At 35.9% G+C, this 18,670-nt stretch overlaps 4 protein-coding genes and 1 long non-coding RNA gene across 5 annotated transcripts; 2 read left to right on the forward strand and 3 right to left on the reverse strand.

The window, feature by feature from the left end:
• Positions 1-1,025: 1,025 nt before the first annotated feature.
• Positions 1,026-3,723, forward strand: LOC131012011 (uncharacterized). The gene is made up of 5 exons (XM_057939920.1): positions 1,026-1,533; positions 1,990-2,064; positions 2,930-3,069; positions 3,170-3,307; positions 3,382-3,723. The coding sequence occupies exons 1-5, from the start codon at positions 1,266-1,268 to the stop codon at positions 3,583-3,585; spliced, it is 825 nt and encodes a 274-aa protein (XP_057795903.1). The 5' UTR covers positions 1,026-1,265; the 3' UTR covers positions 3,586-3,723.
• Positions 3,724-3,823: 100 nt separating this feature from the next.
• Positions 3,824-4,722, reverse strand: LOC131012012 (protein EPIDERMAL PATTERNING FACTOR 2-like). The gene is made up of 3 exons (XM_057939921.1): positions 4,555-4,722; positions 4,406-4,461; positions 3,824-4,297 (listed from the first exon to the last, which is right to left on the reverse strand). Exons 1-3 carry the CDS (start codon positions 4,640-4,642, stop codon positions 4,112-4,114), a joined length of 330 nt encoding a protein of 109 aa, XP_057795904.1. The 5' UTR covers positions 4,643-4,722; the 3' UTR covers positions 3,824-4,111.
• On the forward strand, positions 4,134-4,560 carry LOC131012013 (uncharacterized). Its single transcript, XR_009097162.1, has 2 exons — positions 4,134-4,270; positions 4,385-4,560. It is a non-coding gene; the product is annotated as an uncharacterized LOC131012013 (long non-coding RNA).
• Positions 4,723-11,404: 6,682 nt separating the features above from the next.
• LOC131012015 (ATP synthase delta chain, chloroplastic-like) lies at positions 11,405-12,589 on the reverse strand. The gene has a single exon (XM_057939923.1). The coding sequence runs from the start codon at positions 12,317-12,319 to the stop codon at positions 11,573-11,575; it is 747 nt and encodes a 248-aa protein (XP_057795906.1). The 5' UTR covers positions 12,320-12,589; the 3' UTR covers positions 11,405-11,572.
• A 174-nt stretch (positions 12,590-12,763) lies between these two features.
• LOC131012014 (uncharacterized) lies at positions 12,764-15,580 on the reverse strand. Its single transcript, XM_057939922.1, has 6 exons — positions 15,383-15,580; positions 14,902-15,034; positions 14,670-14,773; positions 14,029-14,200; positions 13,800-13,940; positions 12,764-13,729 (listed from the first exon to the last, which is right to left on the reverse strand). The coding sequence occupies exons 1-6, from the start codon at positions 15,424-15,426 to the stop codon at positions 12,956-12,958; spliced, it is 1,368 nt and encodes a 455-aa protein (XP_057795905.1). The 5' UTR covers positions 15,427-15,580; the 3' UTR covers positions 12,764-12,955.
• Positions 15,581-18,670: the final 3,090 nt, after the last annotated feature.

Raw genomic sequence — 18,670 nt, forward strand, 5'->3', positions numbered from 1 at the left:
TATAGTTTTACCGATCGATCTTTACTTGTGAAATGGTTGCATATAATTGTTGTTATGAGTCGAGTTAAAGAGAAGTTTGTGAAGTTGTAATACCTAATCAATTAGTTATAGCCTACATCATGAACTAAACCAACTCACCTACTGCTCCGTTATACTATTTCCAACCTTTAATGATGCGTGTAAAAATTACACAAATTTCTCTATTTTTTTCACTCTATTTCCAAGCTTTATAGTGGAATGGCTTAAGATCTTACGTTATAACTTACATCCTAACTTTGACAAATCTTAATAATGGTTTAATTTATTTTCATTTATTAGTTGAACATCATTTGTTTTGTTATTTTTTGGATGAATTTAGCTTGATGGCCCTAATAGAACTTGTAAAATTTTCAGTCCCATTAATTTTCGGGTGGGGCGAACCAATAAAATTCCAAAAGCCAAATAAGTCGGATTGGGCTGCCATTTTGCCAGCACTTACACACAACTACTATAAATGACGATGGGGAACGGATCCCCTGCTGTGCACAAAAACAAGAAGAAAATAAATACATAACTTAAAAAAAATACAAAAAAGAAAAATATTAAATCACCCATTTACCTTGTTTTTGTGCACAACATCATGCTGTGCACAGCAGGGGATCTGTTCCCATGACGATGAGTGTAGATAGATATAGGCATGCAAAAGCAATCACAAAAACAATGAAACTGACTAATTGTGAAATGCATTCAACTAATGGCAATCTAACTGATCCCAGTTCCTATTTAAGTCGGTATTTTTTGGGGACTAATATGTAGAAATTTGAAAAAGAAAATTATGTTTGCACTTCTAATTTTCTTTTAATTGGGTCCTTAACTCTAATTCTTGACGGCCCAAACTTAAAGAACGGGAAGCCCATTTAAGGATATGACAATTTTGAAACTAAATTCCATCACTAAAAAAAAAAAAAAAACTAAATTCCACTCTCATAACTGCCAGCTTATTTTGGAGCGAAATCTCAAAAAAGACCAAAAAAAAAAAAAGGAGCGAAACTATCCACATAATATAAAAGGAAAAAAACATTAAAAATGTGAAAATTAGAATTCAACGGTGATTCACTGAAACTCGGAGAGATTCTGAATTAGAAGACAAAAACATCAGCCAATCTAATTTTCCAAGACTCTTCCTTCACGTCTTCACCATAACCCAATTCATTTCTAGAATTCCGTCGAAATTTTAAATAAATACTTCAGAATCCGACGAGATTAGCTGGTGGTAGCTGGAGACGATGAGCAATCTGAGGGCTATATGCAAGCCCCACGCCGTGTTCGCTTCCATGGCGTGTTGCTACAGATCGATGGGTAGGGTTTTGTCGGTTGAAAAGCACAATTGCAGCTTGGGTCGTCCGCCGCCGCCGCGTTATTTCGCGGTTTGGTTCGATAGATTGGGGGAACAGAGACGGTATGAACCGCGGGTGAGGCAGAATCGGCAGAGGAGAATGGTTGCTACCAAGGCTTCCAATTGGACGAATTCCAAATCTCCCTATGAAACTCTTGGTAAACCCCCCCTTTTTCGGATTTTGCTCTGTTTGTGTTATTCTACGAGTATTCAGTAATTGTTTGCGTGAAGTTAGTTGAGAATTGTGATGTAGGATTTAAAATTAATGCTTGTTGAAAGATAGTATGGCCTGCCTGACACTGATAATTTTGAGGCATGACACTGATAATTTTGAAGTTATATTAGAAACTTACTGTTTCATTAGGGAAATTTGTTGTGAAATGAAAGAGATCAATCATGGGAGGAGCCAGACTTGTTTTATTCCAGGCTTTCCTTTTCCGGTTCTGCAACTTAATCTAGATTATCGGAGTATCTTCTTATGTCGACAAAGTCGCCACAGCGCAGAGATATGGATTCTATGTTTCTTCTATTGTTTGGTTGCGCAAGTTTAATGCTTATTATGCAACTTTATTTATCATGATTGATGTACAATAACTGCGACTTTTCACTCGCAGAATTGGAGAGGGATGCAAATGAAGAGCAGATAAAGGTAGCGTATAGACGCTTGGCTAAGTTCTATCATCCTGATGGTTTGTCCCTGATCTGCTGTAGCTTATTCTTTTTACGTTACTTTGTGTTTAATGAATTGGGAAGAGTCGGAAGACATAGGAAAATTTTGTCTTGCTCTCAGTTAAGAAATTAAATCCTTTTCTTTAAATATAAAAGGGTGGACAGGCAATGGGTTTGCTGGCTTAAATATATATCATTTCCTACTATGAAGATTTGATTGAATTTTGTAACGAACTGTCTTGTCAGGCTCGAACGTAAAGGTCCCTTTTGCAGATCTGTGAGTGTCACCAGAACTTGAAAATACAAAGTTTTGTTTTTAGCACCCTAGATTAGCTGTATGAGGTGTATCTTTGACGGAATAGTGGCCAACGTAATGTAGTGTTTCTTTGATCTTGTTCTTCTCCTATCTCCAATAACCGGCAAATATATGCTGGTTACATTCTGTTGTTATTCATCATAAACCAGTAAAAGATCATCAACAGTTTTATACTCCTTTCTGTAGATTTAATTTGAATAATGATGTTGTGGTTTATATATAGTTCTACCAAATATGAAGTGAAGAATTCTGCTTAGCTTTGAAGTTTTTTGCATAAGTGAATACTCCTCGAGGAGCATGGATCAGACTATCAGAGAGAAAGAAAGGTCTTGTTAAAGAAATGTGATTCAGTAACTAAATTTCAGATAGCAGGTTCACTGCAAAGTAAATTTCAGATAATTTAAAGAAAATGGACGAGGAGTTGTATTTTCATAAAAAAAAAGTAGTTGATTTTCTCCTCTCCCATTGTTCGTGAGTGCTGGGTCTACAGCTCTTCGAATGATCTGCTTAAGACAAACTTATTGTTCTATGACCTCTAGTACTGATGTGTATGTTTTCATCTGTTGTAGTTTACAATGGGAGAGGGACCTTAGATGAAGATGAAACAGCAGAGACTCGGTTCATAAAGATTCAGGCTGCGTATGAGCTTCTAATAGATGAGGAGAAACGAAGACAATATGACATTGACAATCGTGTGAATCCAATGAAGGTGATATTTATTCCCATTCTATTGGTTAATTCTCCCTTCTAATTCTCAAGTCCTGTTAATGGATCTTCATCTATGTGCGACTGACCTGGAATTTTTATAGGCTTCTCAAGCATGGTTGGAGTGGCTTCTAAAGAAGCGGAAAGCATTCGACCAAAGAGGTGATATGGCTATTGCAGCATGGGCGGAACAACAGCAACTCGAACTCAATCTGCGTGCACGTCGTCTTGCTCGTTCAAAGGTTTGTTTCTGCATTGCATTGGCATTAAACCAAAATCATTTCCGTGTTGCTTAGAAACTGTATGTGTTGTTCAGATTGATCCGGAAGAAGAAAGGAAGATACTGGTGAAAGAGAAGAAGGCTTCAATAGAGAACTTCAACAACACTTTAAGACGACACACACTTATCCTTAAAAAAAGGGATCTAAATCGCAGGAAAGCCGAAGAAGAAAAGAAGAAGATAATCGGGCAGCTTCTAGCAGCGGAGGGCCTTGAACTCGACAAGGATGAAGATAAGTAGTTCCAACTCACCTTGCTCAATTTTAAGTAGATATATGTATGTATATGATTTACTGTTCAGATTAAACTGTATAACATATATACTTGTATATCCAAATCCTGTTTTATTAAATACCACATTTAGCAGAGTTGTATTTAATCTTTTCTTTGCATTGGGTCGTTGAACCCCAGTCACTCTTCGTGTTACCAATGTGAGGAATATCATTGAGCTACAAGATATATAAAAGGGGCGAGACTCAAAAACACAAAATTGAATAATTTTTTTGGTATTTACATCTAAATAGACTCAAAATTTGTCTCATTTGGCAAGATTTCTTCATCTTGAGCTGCTGCCTACGATTCCATGAGCACTACTACAAAACTGGTAAGCCTAGAGGAGAAATCAGCAGTAACAAAGGTAGCGGCTGCGGATTTCCACGAACTCAAGAAAGAAGAAATGAAATGTGAATTAGGTGGGACATGATAGTATCTAGCAGTAACAAAGGTAGCTTTCCATGAACTTAAAAAGAAAAAGAAGAGATGAAAGGTCAATTAGATGGGACGTGATAGTATTTGCCATTGCACATGCAGCGGTAGACGATGGGGCACGACTCCACTGCGCACTTGTTGAAGCTCACCATCACCCTACGGCAAGGCCGGCACGCCCCACAAGCGTGCGAGCAGTCCGGCAGGCTCGACCCCGTCGGGTAAAGCTCCATTCCTAACTCTCCCTCCTGCCCACACATATTTTAACTCAACTCAACTTATTATTATTATTATTTTGAACAAAAAAGTAAAAATGATTATTATATACATTGTAGGTGTGGAGAAAATATACGTACCTTAACATGTTGGTTTTCTACATCCTTGTAGTTGGTGCCTCTACTGTGGTGGGTAACTGTAAATTAAACCAACAGCGACGATATATGAGTTCATTTCACACAATGTGTAATAAATTTAACAATGAAGATATGAATATATAAGTTGTTACAATGATAAGGCCTGAGAGCTTGACCACCGGGAAGTAACAAGAAAAGAATCGAAACAACCGACAAGGTATTGCTATAAATTGGCCTCATTTCTATTGAATTAATCTGTGTAATATCACAAGATTTTGATGAAAATGAAGAAGGTTTTGAGCAAAAAAAATGAGAGTGCTTCTTCTTCTTTTTTTGGGTTGGAAATCAGTAGTGGAGAAGGAATTAATTTATAAGATATAGTTGGGATCAAGAATTTAATGTTGGAAGGAAGTACAATCTGATCAACTTCACATGAAACGCCACTGCCTCTTCAAAGAGGGGATTTTTCCAAAGTCACGAGTTTCGTTCCGTCTTATGAAATGCATGTTCTCAAAATTAAAAAAATATCATCTATAACTTAAAGTTTTTTCTTGCTAATTAGCAGGAAATATATAATCTTCTGTTTTAATTGTTTGTAGTCTCTGCATCATTTTGCATTAGGTGAAATAAAATTTCCGCGTTATACTTAATTAGCTTCGTAGCATATAGTCGTATTCATACAAACACGAGAAGAATATTCATAATATTTCGACCTCAAACTTATCAAATCTTCATTTTTAAGCATACTGTATGTTCGGATACTGAATGAGATGAGCATTTGGCGAATAATTTGAAATATATGGATGCATTAATGGTGAAGAGAGAGATGAGGAAATTCACGTGGATATGAATGATGAACGAACACCAACGTCAATGTCTCTCAACTTTATTTATTATTTTCTCTTATTATTCTTCTATTGCATCTTCTGATAGCGATACTTCTGTAAAAATCGTAAATTCGCGATATATATTCGAAACTTAATTTATTGTATAGAATGTATAAATTATTGTAGTTTTCACCCATTCTCACAATACGAACACATTTATAGTGACAAATAATATGATAAAGTATGATATGACACTTACATATATGACACGAAAAGTTTATGAAGACACTAATTTAAATTTTATGTTTATAATAAAATAAAGGGGTTATGGCAAAAAAATACATAACTTTGAAAAAAATTGCAATTTCCACCCGAAGTTTCAATTAAGTCAAAAAATATATGAATTTTTATTTTTGTTGCAATTTTCACCTAAGTTTGACTTTTAATGGAATTAGAGCTTAATTGACTGTTGAAATTAAATCAAATATATTAGTTTTTGCCTTTTTAAACCTCCGAGCTTCTAAATACTCCTCATCATCAGACGTTAGACCAACATCAGGTGAACTTTCGACTGTCAATTAATTAAGCTCTAATTTCGTTGAAAGTCAAATTTAGGCGAAAATTGCAACAAAAATGTAAATTCATGTATTTTTTGGCTTAATTGAAAATTCAGGTGAAAATTGCAATTTTTTTCAAAGTTTGTGTATTTTTTTGGCCATAATCCCTAAAATAAATGTATATTCTTAAAATTGATGTATTTTATAACCAAAAATCAAGCATTAAGCATACCTGGAAAGTTTGCTCCAAGGAGTAAAGCAATAGTACTATAATAGGTAGTATATAGATATGATGAATACACTTTTTTAATACTCGTTCCGTTTCATTATTGTTGTTCCAAAACTTTTGGGCACCGTAAGAAGAATTTGTAAATTGATAAAAGGTGGTAGAACCTACACTTTTTGAAGAGTTATTTACCTTATATGAAAATGAGACAACAATAATGGGATAACTCAAAATAGTAAGTGAGAGTGGAGAGTAGGGATGTCAGTGGGTGGGTATTACCCGAACCAGAACCGTTAAAATTATTACAGTTCCAGATTCAGAACCGACCCCATTGCTTATTGGATCCGCATCGGACCGGACCATTAAGTTATAAAATAAAATGGTCTGTGTAGGTTAATTACCCATGGGTCTTATAATATCCATGGATCCAATAATACCCATTATCAAACCCAAAAAGCCCATGGGCCCCACCCCACATGTCCCCACCAACCCCCCAAACTAAAAATATAAATTACAACAGTCCAAACTCGAAATTGAATGGATTAGGGTTTGGAATATCAACAAGATTTTGACCATAGTCTTGAGAGAGATTGAAATTTTGAGAGTTGAAGAAAAAATTATTGTTTCGATCCATTGAAAAATAGAGAAAGAAATACTAAATGTTATATGTAGAGGGGGAAAATGAAAGAATTTAAAGGTGTGTTGAAATATAACAAGAGTTGTCTCTACTTATATAGAATGAAAAAATATAAATTAATTTTGGATTTTTTTTAAAAATATTTTATATAAAAGATATAATAATTTTAAATATTATCTAAATAAAATCTTCAAAATAAATAGAATATAGAAAAGTGTCTCATTACTATTGATCTATTTTATAGGAGAGAGATAGAGACTAATGGTGGTCTCATTTTTGAGCTGGTCCAATGTCTCTTTAATCCAACCACTTGACTTTTTTTTTTAATTTTTTTTCTAATTTCGTTTATCTATGTGGCTGTGGACTAGGTTGGGTAGGACAACATTGATAAACATAGTCTAAGACTATCATTAAAGCAACCACTCCAACCTCTTTAATATTTAATTAATTTCTTTCTCTTTCACATCACTAATATCCATCCGAACCATCACAATCCAACCACACACATTTTGAGAGATTTATATATGACCACTCCAACCATTCAACCACAACATTTAATAGAATTATTATATTATTTTTAAGTATAATAATTATATATAATAAAAAAAAATTATATTTTTAATGAAAATTGATAAAATTGTCAAAAAAAAGAAGCAATAAATAGAAAATATCATTACCAAGAAATCACAAACTAAATTAATAACATAACAATACAAAATTACAAACAAACAAATTGTGTTTCAAACACATTTGCAAATAATTTCTGAAAAAGTTTCTGGGATCCATTGCAAAATGGAGAAAGTTGAAAATTTCAGAAATGACAAAAGATAAATATGTAAAGAAGAAAATGAAATTTTAGTGTGTGTACAAATATAACAAATGAGATCTTTATTTATAGAGAAATTAAAATTATAAATTTTGATATATATAAATATATACACAATATAAAACATATAATAAATATTAAAATTTTATCTTAATATCTAAATTAAAAATATTCAACCAATGAAATAATGACACATCATCAAAATTTAATGAAAAAGGTAAGAAGACCACTGGTCTCATATTGGTTCCACAGAGACCGTGGTCGGTCGAAGTTTGAGGTTGGTATTGATCACTGATATTTGTAGTCTAAATGTCGTCCGGCTCAAATCTCATGCACTTTGTTAATAAACCACCAAAAAGAGTAAAGAAACTGTAACCAAGACTTAAGGCCCTTGTTTCAATTCCTCTGTCACACGGTCTTTAAATTTTTTTTATTTACTCAAACTATGACCAAGTTGTATTGTCCTTCTCTCAAGATTTTCATTTGTGTCCGGCCACTTTTTACTTAGTTTTAATGTTAAATTAATATATTTTACTATAATTTTAAGATTATTAATTAAAACTTATAATTATTTTTATATTTTTGATTAATAATTGGTTTTATAGGATTAATTAATCCATAATTATAGCATATTTTTTAAATTCTAACAATAAATCTTTATAAAATAGTGAAATTATTGGTATACGATACATATATGCAAATATAATGATATACTAGTATTATATATCTAAATATAATCAATAAGTAAACTGCATGCTGGTGAGATCGCTACACCACACGAAGGTGAGAAAATAATGACACACAGACGGGATCATTATCCACACATAAAGTGGGAACACTACATTGCAAGCATACGAAAATTGAATCATAGGCCTCTCACAAAAGAGAGTATTTGAATTTCTCAGCTATTATAATGATACAAACGAAAGCATAAAACATTCAGAAACCAACCACTAAAAACATGAGCCCATATCACAAAACAAAATTTTCAACTCGATTACATCCTCCATTAATTCGGATGGATCAATTATTCATGATAATCATGCCAAAAACCGAAGTCCATTATTCAAAAGTTCAAAAAAAAATACATAAACATTATTCTTCCAAATTAATTCCTCAATATTTCAAGACTAACAAAGAATCCGACTAGTGCATTTGCTCATATTTTTTCCTACATCAACACAACGAATTTTAGTGGGCATTTTGCTTGCTGGATAAGCCCCCAAAACATATAAAACACACTCACTTTGTCCATTTTTAGCGCATGCACCTTTCCTTGGAATATCTGGAGCCGGACAATATTTCAACGCTTGTCCTAAAATATTATAACAACCAAGGTTAGAAAAATATGTAATAATACACATATTATATTAATAACATAAAAATGTCTCCTCATCAAAGTTCAGTTCGACCAATATTGGTTTCAAGATGAGAATATTATGTTCGTACCAAGAGAAGGTAGAAGAACGGCTAGGCAGAGCATGAAGGTGACTGCCAACTTCTTCATTTCCCTATATATTTTTTATTCACCCAAAACTATTTTCAATTCAAATATAATTAGGTCTAGAAAGTGATCTTTATATAGTATAGGTAAAAGAAAAAATTGAAACGGCTGAAAAATCTGAAATGGTATGATGATATTGATTTAGAATATTATTAATTAGTAGAATCAATTAGCTGCGAAGTTAATGGTGTTTAACGTATTAAGTGATAGAATGACAGTATTTAATTATTTACCCAAAGATTTTGACAAAATAAAAAATGAAAGAATCTGTCTGTCTTTGGGAGTTGCGTAAACGAGATTATTATCGTATCTTTTCCAATAAAATAGAAATGGAGATTTGTTAAATATATCACTTCTTTTTTAGATGTATATATCCAAATTTAGCCTACTATCTTAATCAATTAAAGCATTCTTTCATAAAAATAAATTTAAATGTATGTAAACATATAATAAATAAAGGTAAAATAAAATAATTATATATAAATTATAATTTTAAAAATATTAATTGTATTTTCTTAATGTATGCGAAAATTCAAATTTAACTATTTTCGTTGGACGACATAGTATTTTTTGAGACCGTTATTAGACTAATTCCATACGAGAAGAACATACAAAAATCAAGGATAAATATCATTTTAAACTACTATTAGTTATAATATAAACTATCGATTATTTTAAAATAATGAACAATTAATCAAAAATCAAACACTAAAATATGAGCCCATCATGACATATCACGAAACAAAAATTTAAACTTGGTTACACTTTTCCATTAATCGGGATGGATCATGAATCATGATTCAGGGTAATAATGCCCAAAACCCAAATCAATTATTCAAAAGTGGATAACTTTGAATTTCTAAATTAATTATTCACTATTTCAGGAGTCATAAACAATTTGACTAGTGCATTTGCTCTTGTTTTTACATTAATATTTGTGGTAATATACGAAACTATCCAACTTTGTCAAGTTATGTACTCAAAATACCCCAATTTTTTAAATTCACTACATTTTATACCCATTTCATTTTTATGTTGTTATTTTTGTAAGGCATGCGCCCCTCTCCCCAAGCCAAAAAAAAACAAAAATTATTTTTTCACAAATCTGATTTTTTGACCGCTGCCCCAACCCCCACAACCCCACCCCCAAGCTAATATATATATATATATATATATATATATATATATATAGGGAGAGGTTCAAGAAAGAACCATAAATAAAAGAAGACCGGAGAACCATTTTCAGCCATTCGATCATCAAGATCTACGGTGGATGTATCATCTTGTTGGATGAATGCAGATCCTGGGTTCGAATCCTGAAGGGAGCATTTTATTTTTATTTTTTTAGTGCATTAATTTTAACAGCGAATGCATTAATTTTTACAGTGGATGCATTAGATTTGATGGTTCTCCCGTTCTCACAAATAATGTAGTTCTCTCTAGAACCACACCCTATATATATATATATATATATATATATTATTTTTTCACAAATTTGATTTTTTGACTACTGCCCCCTCCCACCCACCCCCACACCCACACCCCCAAGCCAAAAAAAATTATATTTTTCAGATCTGTAAAATGATCAGATTTGTGAAAAAAATTTAAAAAATAATTTTTTTTGGCTTGGTGAGGGTGGGGGCAAGGGGCAGCGGTCAAAAAATCAGATTTGTGAAAAAAAAATTGGCTTGGGGTGGGTGGGGGTTGGAGGTTGGGGGAGCAGCGGTCAAAAAATCAGATTTGTGAAAAAAAAAAATTGCTTGGGGTGGGGGGTGGGTTGGCAAAAATAGAATTTGTGAAAATGAAATGCATTTATATGGTTCAGGTCGTACCGAACTCAAATTAAAAAAAAATATTTACGGTTAGGTCGAATCTGGATTGAAATTATAAAAAAAGAAAAGGAAAAGAAAATGGACTCCAAATAAAATAAAAAAAGGGTTATGGGTTGGGTCGGACCGGACCCGAAACAAACCAGTTGAATTGCGTTTGGATCGATTAGGATCTGGGTCTGAGCGGTCGGGTGTAGAACCAAAACCAGAATCATTATTTTATAGCTCAACGGGTAATGAACGATTCCGATTCTGATCCAGGTAATACCCACCCGATGACATTATGAGAGTATTCATTAATGGAGTCGAGGAAGCTTAGCCCAAAGCTGAGGCATCAAAACTTCTTTTACTCTCTCTCTCATAACAGATCATTAATTTAAGTCGCACCGATGGCTATGAAGTAATTTTTCGGATTAATTCACTTGTCACTTAATTAATAGAATAAGTAATAGTAACATTTTCTTGTTATTGTTTTAACGAGAGAGAGAGGCCATATCAATATATCATGATTAGAATAAGTAATAGTAACATTTTCAATGCTTTATTGACTGTAATCTTTCTTTTCTTTGTTATTGTTTTAACGAGAGAGAGAGAGAGGCCATATCAATATATCATGATTATTCCTTATCGAAAAAACTTTTCGCCGAATTCATATATCCATAAATACATATACTTCTCCCAAAAATTCATATATCCATACAAAACTATAGCGTTGGAGATTATACAAAAAAAAAGAAAGAAAGAAAAAAGTAAAAACAATATAATCAACCGACTAACTGAATGTCGCCAAGATCAAGCTGCGCGGCAATCTCCTCCAGCTGCTTCTTCACGCTCATGTCGATCAATTTTGAACCTGAATCCCCATACCTGATCGTGAATCCCGCCAGCAGCGACTCGTCAATCTTCGTCTTGATCTTAACATTCTTCGCCCCAGTCAGTTTCTGCACGCGCTTCGCGATCTCCGCCAGATGCTGCGGCTCCAGCTGCACCACCGACGTCACCGTCGCCACCTGCGTGTTCGACAGCCTGTTGACGATCAGATCGAACTCCTCCACGATCTCCTTTATCAGATCGATACGCTTCATGTCCACCAGGATGTTCAAGAAATTCGCCACGTGCGGCTGCAAATTCATCGATTTGCAGATCTCGTCGACGATCTCCCGCTTCGCCTCGATGCGGACGGTAGGGTTGGTGAAGTAGCTCATGATCGCCTCATCGGAGAAGAACTTGTCCACGAGCTTCTCCACGTCCGCCGCGGTCTCGGCGAGGCTGCCATTGGCGACGGCGATGTCGGCGAGCGCATTGGCGTAGCTCGCCGACGCGGTGTTGGCCATCCTGGCGCCGCACGCGCCGCCACGTCCCCCGCGGCGGAGGTAGGGTTTGATGGTCAGTCTGGTGAGCTTGAAACTTGAAGAGAGGGAGAGCTTGCTTGTTGGTTTCGATTGGAGTTGCGCCGACGGCGGCGAGCGGGAACGGAATGTGATTGGAGTCTGCTGCAGAGCGGCGGCCATTATAGCGGCGACGTGGTTGCGCGCAGAGAGAGAGAGGGAGAGAGAGTTTTGAAAATGTATGGACGTTGAAACTTGAAAGGAGGTGTTTAGGACGAGAATGAACGGATAGGATTGGAAGAGAGGAAGCGATCGACGGTTGTTATCGGATATGATTATCTAGTGATTCTGAGAAGATAGCATCTTATCTCAAGCAGGGGATAAAAATTTGACACGTGGATGTCTCGCACTGGATGAGTCAAAAATTTCATGACTAAATAAGAGGTGCTTGCATTATCAAGCGGGAGATTGTTTGGCTGAGGATTTTGTAGCTTGGTAGTAGGGAATTAGACAAGTTCATTTTTAAGAATGTGCAATTAGTAACGGCAAAAAGTTGTGTATATTCAAATTTAAAATCCATTCTAATTGCCTCAAACTGCACTCTATGCCTTCACCGTTGGCCATTGATGAAGATGAAGATTGTAAAAATTCTTGGCGCTCAACATATGGTTACATCAACAAACAAAATTGCGAGTCAAATTTACAGCAGTTTGTTTGAACACATACATACAACACACAACAAAACCTCGAATATTTCCCCTAAAGGAAACAAATCTCAAGAAAGAGTAATCACAAAACTGGAAACTAAGCCTCATTTGCTTACTTGGAGCCTTGAGATGTGAATAGGTTTGGGTACGAGAAATACGTATCGTCATCCATTGGTGACGATGCCTGAGTCGGGTTAAGACTGCCATAGCTAAAAGCATCGTCGTAGGACCCGAAGCCGCATTTTGCATCACCGGAAGAGTGTTCCGAGGTGCTGTTCCGGCGTGGAGAAGTGAAGGGGGTTGTGTTAGAATGAGCAAACGGGTTTTCTGCATCTAATTCAACCTCCTCTTCAAGGTCTGAATTGGTTTTGTCGAGGTGAAACGGATTCTCAGTTTCAGAGTATGAGAAATCGTCCTTCTTCTTCTTCATGAGCTCAGTGATACGAAGTTGAGCAAGGGTAGATGCTGATCGAGCAGCTGCAGCTGCGCCCTCTGCTGTCTCCGCGGCTGCCTGAGCAGCAGCCAACACATCCTGTAAATCAGCATCATCACCGATGGCCTTTGTGACGGAGGGAGATAAACCATTTTCTTTCACAGGAAACTGTACAGACCACGACTGTGAAGGAGGACGATGTATGAATGGCACAAATTGTTCGCCAGTTGGAATTTTGACCGCTGCATCTTCTTTCATCATAGGATTCAGTCCCGAACCAACTCCCGGCTGCCTAGGAACTTCTGGAAAATCAATGATATCAAAGTCCTCATCGGAATCAGGGTGTTCACCGGCATCTGGTTCTGAAGTTGTAGAATTTGTAGACTTAGCCTCGTCGTTATGGGATTCAGCAAGGGGCACTGTGTGATCGCTGATGAACTGCATTGTCCCATTCTGGGAAGGATTGGCACAAACGTAAGGCAAGAAAATAGAATCACGATAAAGATGCAAAAGTTATTCTTACCAGCAAGTCTTCATGAGTCTTCAGTAAGTCATTTTCAGAAGCACTTGGATCCCAATCAAGCTCATGCTCTTTGGCAATATCCTTAAGCAGTTTCAGTTTAACATCAGAAGATGGAGCTCGCACAGATAAAAGGTCAACCAACTGCAATGTCAAGTTTTAATGAAGCTGTTAAAGGATCCATAACAAGAACTTCCTGTGATAAAATGCAAAAGACGGCAATTAGAGTCACCTGCCGATTGACACCACATTCGGGCATAAGCTCAGTTGCAGAAGACACAAATTCTTTACTGTATTTACCAGCGAATAGCATCTGCACCTGTTGCAACTCTGGCAGATCGGCACACCTTGGTGCAGCAAAGCATACACTAGAAATGGCTTCTTTCAAGTCAAGAGGGCATTCCCTGATAATTGTACAGCATAAATAGCTTAACCTCTTAACACGGATCAACTTCCACATATACATGTTCTTGACATGAGAAATTGAGATACACTACATGTACTAACACGCACATAATATTTAATAAAAATATGGAACAACCAAAAACTCATTAAGCACTGTCACAAGATCAAAATGTTCTACAAATAGGAGAGTAAAGGTTCAGTTCAACAACAGAAGGCCCAATACACATTTGTGTAGAAGGCACTGAACAATAGACAATAGTCAGGTTGTTTGTGTAGAAGGCACTGAACAACTAGAAGATATTCTGAATGCACAAGAGAAAATCGTGACCTTAACTCCCCAAAATTTTAAGTTATCATCAAGATCAATTGCCGAGAACAGATCATTATCATTATCTATCTATTATGTATAACTCACACTAAAGTATTACTAATACGCTAAGGACACAGAGGATCAAACCAATGACATACTTTTGTGCATCGATGATTGGAAGGCGAGCAATAATAAGCTCACAGTACAATTCAACTAATTCCTGAGCAGCCATCATCTTCTCTTCCCTTAGAATATTCTCTACCTAAACATGGCAATGTAATAATCCTGCAATCAGCTTACTAGTAGTATATAATAAAGTAGGACCTCAAACAGCTATATAGATAACATCAGAAAAATCAATTAACAGAGCGTACAACGAGATATACTAACCCGAATCCTAGCCGAGGCTTCCTGGCCAGTCTCAAGGAGCTTGGCGATTTCTCGACGCATCTGGTTTATATGAATCACTCTTCGATTCCTCAACAACTTTATCCGAGGGATTGTAAGCTTCAACAGAGTTTTACTGCAAATTGGCTCTCAATTAAACTAAATCAAGCTGCATGCCTCTACAATCACCTATAAACCCCCAATAATTTACTGATCACTTCTACATAATTACAATCCTCTCAATACTCAATACTAGAATAAAAATACAGAGCAAAATCCATAATGCTTGCGCCAGGAACTATCAATATCATCTTCGTCGAATATAAGATTTCCGGTATAAAAAATTGCGTAATGAATTCTCAACAATTCGCGAATAAACTCAATTAAAAGTATTCATACAAAACCCTGGCACAGAAACCGGAGCCGTTTTCACTGCATCGAAAAATAAAAACAGAACAGAGGATAAAATGAATAGAGATATTACCATTTGGAAGATTTGAAACCTTTGCTGAAGAAAGAATCAAGCATCGTCGTTACTGTGTTTCGAAATTATGATCTGTTTATCGATATCGAGAGGAGAAAATCGGTGTATCAAATAAATATATATGAACAGAAAACGGGGAGCTGCTCCACAACAAGCGGATGCTACGCGTATGAGCTGCGACTTTCCTTAGTTTCCAAGTATTGATGAAATTTGTTTTGGATTCAATATATATGATTAATTAATTAATATTTTTCTTTGGAGGGAGGTGAGGTGACTGAGATTCTTTTACTGGGAAAGGAAATAACACGTGTCATGCAGCCGACATCTATATTAAGTAAGTGTACTTCATTTTTATCTTCTTTGTTGGAAATAGAATAAAATAATGATTAATTTTTTCTCCTAAAAAGTCTATTGTTTACAAATGAAGATTCATAGATTTAATTTAAATTTTTTTAAAAATAAAAACGTGATAACTATGTATTTTCATTTTTAGTGTCAACATTTTCCGGATCTAATAAAATCCTCATTTCATTTTCATGTAATTGTACGATATATGTGATGCTCTATAGTTAAAAGTAGGGCTGAGAATCAGATCAGGATCAGGTACCCGATTCCAAATAAGACCTAAACACTATACCCGACCCCAACCCCGAATAAAAAATTGGGTACCCTAATACTCGACTCGGGTACTCGAAGCGGGTATTCGGGTACCCTAAATTACTCGGTCAAGTAGTGATACGAGGGTGGGTAATTGATAGAAAAGAGAGAGGCAGCAGTGACCCTGTAGAGCTCGGCCGCTTAACGGTGCCGACGTTTGTCCCTTCGTCGTCGAAGGTGTAGGACGTGAGGGAGGAGTGCGAGCAGATTTGAGGTCGGCGGAGCTCGCCTGCTGCTGTCGTGGTGCTGTTGTTGCTGCTCCCTCCGCGCTGCTACTGCTACTGTCGTGGTCGAGAGAGAGATGAAGGAGGGTGGTTGAGAAGGAGATGGGTGTAGGGAGATGGGGTGGTGAGCGTGCGATAGGGAGAGGGGTGGGAGTGCCGGGTAGTTAGGGGGAAAATGAGTAGCCCGTAGGTGCTAGAAAGAGAAAGTGCAAATTTTTTGAAGATGTGTGTGTCCGACAATGAGGGAGTGAGAGAAATAGTCAAAATTAGGGCTGGAATTTGTTATTGAAAATTAATTTTAAAATTTAAAATTCAGCCATATTTTTAATATATCTGATTTTTTACACCCTAAACTATCCGACCCCGAATTTTTCTGGTATAGGGTACCCGATACCCGATTTTTTCGGGTCAGGTAATCGGGTACCCTATACCCGAACCCTATCTTCCCACCTTAGTTAAAAGCTAGTAGTTTTTATAAGCTTTAAAATACATACGTATTTTCTTATTTTATTTTTATTGTTTTTCGTGGGAACCACAACCTCTATCTTTAGACGCGGGTTAGTATATACAATATTTACCCATACATTTCAAATTGTTATATTTTATTTTTCTTATTTTGTTCTTTTTTTAGGGATTTTCTTTTTCTTTTGTTGGCACCATAGTGCAAGTGTAGATGCAGCAATGAGTTGGGTTAAGTCCTCACGATATGGCCCAATCTTCCCAATCTATGGGCTTGTAAGCAAAGTATGACGGGCCACTTAAGGGTAATTCTATTCATAGCCCCCATTTTACTCTCCATAACCTCCTTATTTAAAAAAAAAATATTTTTATTATTTAATAATTTACTATTTTATCCTTAATTTTAAAAATAATTTACTAACATAGTCTCGCCCATATCTTCGTCTCTCTCCGCCAGCAGCCCCTCAACAAGGGGCAGGTCTGCAACGCCAAGAAGACTCTCTCCTCCATGGCTTTCGACGACATCAACATTAAATTTGCCAACCCAACACATCACACAAATCTCAATTCAACGACATAAGTTGTGAATGCAACCCCAATCAAGAGTGCCGAAGGCAGTGGAGCCGGCGATGTGAAAAAATCGACACCAAAATCCATGAACGGTGGCGCTCCAGTTTTCAGTGGGGCACATCACCTATTTTCTTGAGTACCTTTGTATTGATTTTTTGTGATTTCTTTATTTTGTAATTTTTTGGATAAGATGGGTTATTGTTGTATTGATTGTATCAAAATAAAGGGAAGCAGAGAGAGAAATAAAATGAAGGGATGGGATAATTTTCATCTATGCTTCATTACTGTTCAACGAAGCTCTAAATACCCAAAAATTGGGGACCACTACAAGGCAAATGGCTTCATGAGAATTTTTTTTTTGAGACCGGCTTCATAAGAATTAAAAGCATAATTTGACCAAACAAATGGGCGGCGGTAAATAATCATTTGCATCTAACTTGAATGAGTATCAATTACTCCATTAGTAGCATTCTTCCTCCATTTTCAGTCAAAAGCCTCTCCTTCTTCCTTGCGAACCCAAGCCTGCCTTCAATCATTTTCACTAATTACCTCCGAGTCCGTGACAACCTTGTTGCCGAGGTAATATTCGTTTACAATCTCATCGATCGCATTAATTGATTGTCGGAGAAGCACGTTGGCGTCGTCGCCTCCGACAGAGATTGCTACATGAGCCGCTTCCGATCACTGTCGGGGTCAGTGGTGAAGTCATGATCGGCGGCGAAGAAGGCAAGCGATGTCGACGAGCGTCACAATGCAATGTATTAATATTCTTAACCGGAGGCTATGAGGATAGGATAGTAAATTATTAAATAATTTTAATATTTTTTTAAATAAGATGACTATGAAGAGTAAATTGGGGGCTATGAATATAATTACCCGCCACTTAAAAGTGCATTATAAAACCGGGCCGAACTAATATATAGCCCAATAGTCCGTGGACCTTAAATAAACATTTTCTAGTTGTCCTCAATTATTCTGATCGTTCAATCATTGCATTTTTATATGTATGCGTTGTTTTTTTATTTCTTATATTGTATGATTTGTTAATCTATACTATGTCTCTGATTATTTTGTGGAGTCTGCAGCATATTATTTTTTAAACTATCTATTTTCTTTGTATTGAATCGTAAATTAAGATTTCATCTGTCATACTATTCTAAAAACTTATCTTTGAAAAATGGTTGTAATGATGAATGGCACAACTTTTGATGTCACTTCGTCCGCTTTATTGTGTTTCTGTTGATGCTAACATCTTATAGATGAAATAAGATACACGATATTGCAATCATATAATTTTGTGATAAATCATCAATCTGATTTAGTAGATGTAAATGAACATAAATTGGAATATATTGACGTTCTATCAACTAAGCTGAAA

The sequence above is a fragment of the Salvia miltiorrhiza genome, chromosome 2 (genome assembly GCF_028751815.1).
Source record: "Salvia miltiorrhiza cultivar Shanhuang (shh) chromosome 2, IMPLAD_Smil_shh, whole genome shotgun sequence".
NCBI classification, from domain to species: Eukaryota; Viridiplantae; Streptophyta; class Magnoliopsida; order Lamiales; family Lamiaceae; genus Salvia; species Salvia miltiorrhiza.